The 8,362-nt window shown below is 33.1% G+C and overlaps 1 protein-coding gene across 2 annotated transcripts; it reads right to left on the reverse strand.

The window, feature by feature from the left end:
• Nucleotides 1-557: 557 nt before the first annotated feature.
• On the reverse strand, nt 558-7,662 carry LOC130635832 (uncharacterized). Of its 2 annotated transcripts, XM_057445321.1 has the most exons (5): nt 7,532-7,662; nt 7,336-7,365; nt 2,509-3,145; nt 2,042-2,188; nt 558-1,406 (listed from the first exon to the last, which is right to left on the reverse strand). In XM_057445321.1, the coding sequence occupies exons 2-5, from the start codon at nt 7,350-7,352 to the stop codon at nt 951-953; spliced, it is 1,257 nt and encodes a 418-aa protein (XP_057301304.1). In that variant the 5' UTR covers nt 7,353-7,365; nt 7,532-7,662; the 3' UTR covers nt 558-950. The 2 variants fall into 2 exon arrangements, with proteins under 2 accessions (XP_057301304.1, XP_057301303.1); XM_057445320.1 differs by lacking the exons at nt 7,336-7,365; nt 7,532-7,662 and adding an exon at nt 6,957-7,033.
• Between the last annotated feature and the right edge of the window lie 700 nt (nt 7,663-8,362).

An 8,362-nucleotide genomic window follows, 5' to 3' on the forward strand; every position in this document is an offset into this window, starting at 1 on the left:
CTTTTAAAGTATAAAAGAGGTTGTCTACAATTAAATATATTTTAGTTTCGCGCTGAAAAATAAGATACGCGATGTTCCACCATATCAGAATAAAATCTAACTGTGGAACCTTGTCGTATAAATATGAAGATCTTGCGTGGACCCAGATTTAAATTTTCACATTATGACAAAAATTGAAGCAGGCAATAAAAAGTTAAAAATAATGAGGCCTTTTCTAACACAAATTCTGGTTGTAACATAATACACATATTAAACAATTTTGGTTCGAGGAAATATTTTGGGTTAACTTTTAGTTTATTTAAGAGGTTTAAGATTGTAGCCACTCTGCTACTTTATAGGATTCACAATTGTGACTTAGAATAATTATCTTCTGTTGCATAAAGAAAATACTAAAACAAACAGTCTGGAAAAGTTGACTGCTTTTGAAATATTTAGAAACGTTTCTTTGCATTTTAATAAGTGTTTATGAACTAATAAAATCTGAATCTTTTGCAAAAATTTTTTACATTATACTTCATTGGGCATGGGGCGAACTTGAAATGAGTTTTTCACGCTGGTAACAATTAAGTACTCTTCTTCTATACAGTACATATTTACTAAAATAATTTACACAAAAATTGTTTAATTTTAAGAATATGCCAAAAAAAAATATTACAATAAAAAAAAGGAGTTAGCAATCTTGAGATGTTTTTGTGCGGAGACACCAATAATTTTCGTGCTTAATATGATAGCAAATAATCTATAAACCTAACAGCTTTATCTTTGATCGCTGATAGAAATTCTCCCAACCCACTGAAAATCCTTCGAAAATGGTAAATAAAAACAAACAAACAAAAATAAAATAAATATGGAAAAAATTTCGCGAAATAAAAAAAGAGGCAAGAGATTATATCTACTTCAAGTTAATATACACAAAATTCAAGTATATACCACTATAGCATGGTGTGTGTTTAACTGTCTTTAACGATACTTATCGAACGCACCGCCAAGCCGAATTCGCCTTCAACTAAATCAGGATTATTATTGCCATCAACAGTAACATGACTTAATATTATCCCCAAACAATCAACTTTAGTAAAATCTACATCACCCGGTGATGACAGCACGTGACCAAACATGGTGGGCCAAAAAGACTGCACATCAAGGGATATTTTTTTAAAATCTTCATTCGGTTCCGCAAAAAATTCGCTTTGCCAATTAAATGACTTCAAATGCGCTTCATTGGCCAATTGGAATTTGTATCGACTGTTTGTCTTAGCTAGATTTTTTACTTCGATAATTATTTTTCGAGTACCCGTTAGTACTTTACACATTTCTGCCTTTTGGGACGGCACCACCCTGAAACTAGCAAATCCACCACGGTTAGCTCTCGAAATCGTACCGACAAATTTAACATACGCTTCATTCTAAAAGATTAAAAAAGTGGACGATTATACAGGTGGTAAAACCACACTTGTGTGTAGAACATTTCTGAAAGCGGAATTTAACAAGTCCGAATAAACAGATCTATACTAATTAGTCAAAATTACTCATCTCCTACAATCACGCGTGACCTAGTGGTTATGGAGTTCGCTCCGTAATCACGAGGTCCTTGGTTCGGTCCACAAGGCTGCATGTTTAGCAAACTTCTTTACCATAGCTATGGGTCTACCCATGCCATGTGAGGAAAATTAGGTAGGCAATGCCGGTGTATCCCTAATGTATACATTTAGAACACAGGACCCACATTGATAACAGTGTTTCACACACACTGAAGTTGCTATCCTGTATGAATATTCGGAACAATAATAATAATAACAAACATTCATTCTATGTATTTATAAAAAAAACGTATCCTAAAATTGTATTCTCTTTGTGACCAGGGTCGTCGTGTAGCAATAAATAAGATAGCGAAAATACCCAAACTTGCACGGCCCACTATACAATAAATTTCAATCTGAAACATTTTTGCAGGATTTCAAAACGATACAAAAGCAGCGTTAAGATGAGTACTAGATTTCTGAAGATGCAAGATTTACCTGAGAACAATACAAATACTTACTTCCAGAAATTCAACGTTCGATTCACTTTCTCCATTCATCACTCTATCGTCCAAACCTTGAATGTTATACTCAAAAAGCGAATCATCTTTCTTCTGAAAGTTTATCATCATCATTGCATTCTGTGTTTTTGCTTTCGGACGATTAACCTAAAATTAAAAACAAACAAAAAATTTCTTCAATCCACGAATTCTTCCGTCAGTATGAATTACCATGTGGGATGTCTGGGAAAAATCTTTCCGCAGACATTTTGAATACTGAGATGATGGCTATCATCATAATAGAATCTTCGTTCAGTCTGTATACTTGTTTTAAAAGCACACACAAAGCTTTTCACATAAAGATACTCTACAACATTCACTACAAAATCACCTTTTCCAATACATCACAAATGTTATTTTTCTCACAAACGCTGTTAATTCTATTGTGTATATCAGAATGTCATGCTCAAAATAACATACGAGTTTACCTGACGGAATTTCTCAGGCGAATAAACATTAGGCAGCCGAACTTCGTTGTATATTCGGTCGAGGCTTTCACGAACTTGACTCACTGAATGCTCCATATCATCTGACGCCTCTGCTTTTTCAATGGATTCGTCCAACAATTTCAAGGCTTCTGCTGACATAAGATTGCGGTATCTTTTCTCATTTTGAATATGTTTCAGTAGGGCGGTGTATTTCTGAAGACTTGCTTTATAGTCACCAGCATCGACGTCAGGTAGGACAGAATTGATCGTGTCTTTTATCTTTTCTTGCAAGTTAGGTGGCTTCTGACTGTCAACAGCATTGTACATACTGATGCATTCATCATACACACTATCCAAATTACTACGAAGTAACCACGTCTTGTTTTCCTTCTGAGTTTCATTTTCCGCCAACCTAATAGCGTTCTCCAACTTCATGATGTGTGGGATAGAAAAATTGGTTTGCATGTCACTATCGAGCATTTGGTTTATGGTTTTAAGATAAAGATCATAGGCACATGTATGCCTACCTTTATCAGAAAGAGCTGCTCCTAGAGTTTGTGCTGCTCTTATCTTCGTCATCATTGTCAGCAGAGGACGACTCGTCATTTGACGATCGATATAACCCTGGTGGGAACGTCTAAAGAGGAAACAACCTCTGTATTAAATTATTTGCGATGGCTAAAACACAAAAATAAGTTATGACAAAAAATAAATCAATAAATAAAAAAGGCGCGACAATTACTTTATGTAGCAAATCCGTCATTGCGCATCGAAAAACTTAACATTTTCGCGTGAATGAATTCCATTCACGTGCAAGTTTAGTATTTAGTACCGCGCGAATATTTAGTAGCGCGCGAATATTTTATACAGCGCGAATAAGCCTAGTTTAATTCAACTCAAGTTTAACTGTGTTGACGACTCTGGCTTTTTTATTACAACTTTTCTTTTAATACAACAATTCAAGTCAATCGTGAATTTGTAGATTTCATTGCAGTGGAATGTTGAAGAGGAAAAGGATATGATTAACATTAACAACAGCAGAAAAGAGTAATCAGGGAAAACAGAAATATTGAATGCTTAGAACGAATGACAGCAATCTCTTGGCATAATGTAATAAGAAAAATTAAAAAAGACGATTTGAAAAAATGGATTTTAATGCGTTTTCCGTCAATCTAGAAGTGTCAATTGTCAAAATCTTCGACGCTGAGTTTAAGCTCTCCGCTCGAAAAAACAAAATAAATTCCTACGGAACTGCATTCTAATTATTAGATACTAATTTGAATAAAAAACATGGCACACGGAAGCAATAAATCATAAAAAATATTGCAATCAGTTGTATGTTACTTGTATTGTTCAGTAAATTATTTGCGCAATTTTGGACTTAAGAGGGAATCTCCCCTTGTTCGTTTGTCATCTACGAATAAGATAACATGCACACACACATGATAGTGGAATTAAAATGACGTCAAAACAAGATTAATTACAATTAATGAAACGGAACGAAACAAAAGAAATACTTAAATTTTATTGGCTAATGCTAGTTATTATTTTGTCTTGTTATTTTTTTTCGCTCCTATCCGCAAAAAAGGTTTAAGTGATTTCAAATTTCAGTTTAAAGCGAAAGAAGGTTTAATCAACTAATCAGACTCTAGAAATCACAATTAAAGCTATTTTAGACCAGGTTCAAATTCCCAATGAGCTTTGTGAATGCAAACATTAACTTAGAGTTTTCATCCATTCGCCTCTCTCTCTGTCCGCCCCCTCCCTCGATCCGTCTTCGCTATAATAGCACACATAATTCGAAAGGTTTGAAAACTACAAACAACTAATTAACAACAAAAATAATTTCTTTTATATGCAGCAACGATATTATTTCTTATTTTCCGAAAATAATTATCCTCCCTAATTATAAAGAGAAAATCTATATTTTTGTTTGTAACCGAATGTTTTTGTGCAAAATAGTGGAACGCTATGTTGGTGGTCACATGCTTTCCCAGTTATTTGTCCTTCTCCACAAAATTCATGGAGTGGATTTTTTCGTGTAAATATGAACGTCCTTCCAAGAGGTTAATTTATTTTAATCTGGTATTTTTAAAACACAATTAAAATAAAAACTGAAATAATAATTTTCATAATTGCGTGTGGTTGCATTGGGCAGTAAAAAATGGTATCTGGTATTGTTCAAATCCTTTGTTGAAAAAGGGTTTTTTACACCTGAAAATCTCTATGACTTCATTAAATTTGTTTGATTTTTGGTCGCTCAGAGTTGCATTCCGTAAATCACGGATTAGGCGCCCCGTGCCTAATAAGCGCATTGAGGTTAGGAAAAAATTTGGAAATAACCGCCCCTGCTATAATGCATTAAGTGTAAAACACGTTTGTGGTAATATATAATATGTTAATTCACGAAGAGGGTTTGACAGTAAATTTTATTGACGTATTCTCAATGTATTGACGTATTAGTCACGAAATCTCACTCAAAACCACAGAAGAGGTTGTAAAAACATGCATAGCGTTATCACTTAGACCGCAGTTTCCTCAATGAAAAACTACCAACAGCTAGTAGGGAAGAGATTTTGGGGGGTTTGAAATCGCAGATAAGAACCATGTAAGGAAAATCACGTTTTATCTTGTTATGCATTTTACTGATTTAAAACAAATTGTGATATTTGAAACAATAAATTTAAGTGAATAAAAATTTGTGTAAAACTATTACTTTAATTGTCTAAAAACAAGAGACAAACTTAAAAAAAGCCAAATAAAATTAAACTGGTTAATTTCGAGGACTAGGTGACTACATGAATTGTGCTGAAAAATGTGGGGGCAAATCGATATTTAAACCTCAATTCTAATAACATTGGGCTCTTTATGTCTAGTGTAACACCAGTGTCATAAAGCGCCTGCTTTGGTGTTCTGTTCTTAACTTTACCCTGACCACCTGGGCTGTAGTCAAGACTCTCCTTTAGTTGTAGGATAAAGAGTCCAAGTATGGTCTGTGGGTGTACTAGTTTGTATCAGTAGACAAGAAACCTGTAACAAGTGAGGAGCTAATATATTCAACAACATATAAATCTGGAGCTATTTATAGAAGTTATAAAAGCAGGCTTGAACAATTTTCTAGTACAACTAGAATCAATGTAAAAAAAATACCTACCACACACCTAAAATAGGCCATTTTCCAAATTACTCACTCGTTATCGATGCTGCTGCCTTAATGCTTAGTAGAAATGCAGACTGAATAGCAAAAAAATTATTTCATATGAAAAAATGATCTTAGTGGCCTCATTGGGATCGAAAAAGACATCATACTCACAGAAAAGTTTCTCAATATAATGACAAAGACAAAGACAAAAAAAAATCGTGTTTTCAACAAATATTGGTGGTCATGCCATTTAATTTCGTACGAATATAGCATTTAAAGATGGTCGAGGTAAGGAAAACGATATAATGATGTCACTGGGATCACAAATGACCCCATTTCGCTGGTACAATATTTCATTTGAATCTGGTCTATATTTTATCTCTAATACTCATTGATCTCCTTAGCAACAACTTGGTTACCACCTGGTAACCACACACATTGATAAGCTGAGCCTGTTTATGCACTTTGTTTAATGATAAACAACAATGTAAATTCTATCCTTGATAATTCAAAGAGTTTATCAACAAGGATTGCATCGCCAAAGTTCTACATTTTATTATTTGGTGACTGACGTTAAAATATACTGCAGAGTGGGGTTACTTGGGGTGAACAGCTTTAGAACATTCATAGAAATATATAGACAAAAACACCTTTTTGTTTTGTGCCTTTAAAATGGTTATTTTTGCAATTAGAAGGATTATCTTCATAATAAATATTTTTGTAAAAAAAACATATGCTTGTCCCAAAAACACTCCAGTATGGAGTGAAGAGGGACAACATTGAAAAGCAATGATTTTGGAACAAGTGCATAGCTGAGTGTCTTGGCACAATGACTTTTTTAAAAATACAAAAGGTAATTCGAAAACTTATTCAATGAGCATTATTTCAAAACTTTTGTGAATACAAATACAACAACAAAAATATCCTACTGTTTAGATAATCTTTATGTGATAGAAACACTCATATTGGTGTTATTATTTATTACTTCAGTTTTGTTCAAATTTAAGCCTAGTTATAAACCAATCGTCAAAACAAAACTAGAAAACTTAAAATAAAATTATGTGTCTAAGTTAATTTATACTAGGATACCGAAATTTTTTGGCCATGAAAACTAAGGAAAATAAAAAAAGTAAAAATTTTGATCATTTTTGAAAGGAATTATGTCTTAAACATAAATTTTTGTTCTACATAAACAAAATGTTTTGCAGTGTTTCATGTGCTACTTTCGAAGTAATCAGCGTGAAAATTTCTGCCCTGAGTCACCTGTATGTAGCAAGTCACCCCACTCTAAGGTACCTGTAGTTACCTTGAAGAATTCCATTTACCCATGTTTTCTTTATACTTCAAATTATTTCTATTTTTTTATTTTTTTACATTCTAAAAAGCAATTCTTTTATAATTTACTAGACACATACATATCAAGAAAACATGTTCTTATCACAATAGTTGTAGTTTGTATGCGATGTATACAAGAAAACGGGAGTCCCTAAAGCTGGATTTCCAATAATTAATGACATAGTTTTAAACATTCTTAATTTTTAATAATGCATATTATATATTATAAGCACAACAACCGATTTCAGTAAGATAGGTGTATCCTTTTTTATATTAATTAGAAATCCAGCAACAGATTCCCAACAATCAATTCAAGTGCATGCAAGTATATAAAAAAACATATATCTCACATTATGTTGATTAACATCCTGCTCAGCTTTCTACATGAACGAACAATAAATAAATATTAATATATATATATAAATAAATAAAATTCAAATTTCAGAAACTATTTTAGTTCAAACTAGTTTCAACATAAAACAACACTTACAAAAAAAGTATAGAGAGAAGAATGTTAAGCAACAAAAAGGAATAAAAGTTCCTTACCTTTACCACGGCTAGAGAAAATGGCTCTTAGCCAAAACCATTCTCACTATTTATTCTTTAACATATAATACATTGTTATAAGGCTTAAACAAAAGGAATAGGTGATCAAAAAAAATTGGTGATATCACCCAATTAAGTATTCATGCTAAGCCATCTGTTTTGTGATAGTTTTTTGGCACAAGATAATATTCTTGTGTTTTTTTTTAATTTTAAAGCTTTAAACTTGCTTTCAAAGGTTAATATTAATATTCATGATAACAAGCATTTTAATTTTCTAAAAATCTCTTTTAGGTTTCTTGTTAAATTATTGAAGTTTACGATATGTTGGGCAGTGAATGGGGTGTTGGAAGAAGTGTTATTTGCAGGATATGTTCTGCTTGGGAAAAGTTAAGAGAGTTACTTCCTTTGTTGACTAGCAGAGTCTTGTCAATTGAGTTAAAAAGTAGGTATGAGGCCTGTGAAAGAAGTGTTATGTTGTACGGTAGTGAGACATGGACAGTGAAGCAGGAAGATCTTGACCGTTTAGAAAGGAATGATATGAGAAAATGGTTGGGTTGATGTGTAACGCCAGTCTGAGAGACAGAAATAGTTCAGATGAGCTAAGAAGCAGGCTAAGTATCCGTAGAATTGAAGATGTTATCCAGTTAAGAAGGTTGAATTGGCTGGGGCACTTGGAAAGAATGAAGGGGGATAATTGGGTAAGAAAGTGTAGAGACTTAATAGTTCCCAGGGCAAAGCCCAGAGGCAGCCTTGATACAGAGGAAGTTGAGTTTAGATCTAACACAGTCTAGATCAGATTGGAAGAGTAACGTTAAGCTGAGAATGATGATG

The sequence above is a fragment of the Hydractinia symbiolongicarpus genome, chromosome 3, assembly GCF_029227915.1.
Source record: "Hydractinia symbiolongicarpus strain clone_291-10 chromosome 3, HSymV2.1, whole genome shotgun sequence".
NCBI lineage: Eukaryota > Metazoa > Cnidaria > Hydrozoa > Anthoathecata > Hydractiniidae > Hydractinia > Hydractinia symbiolongicarpus.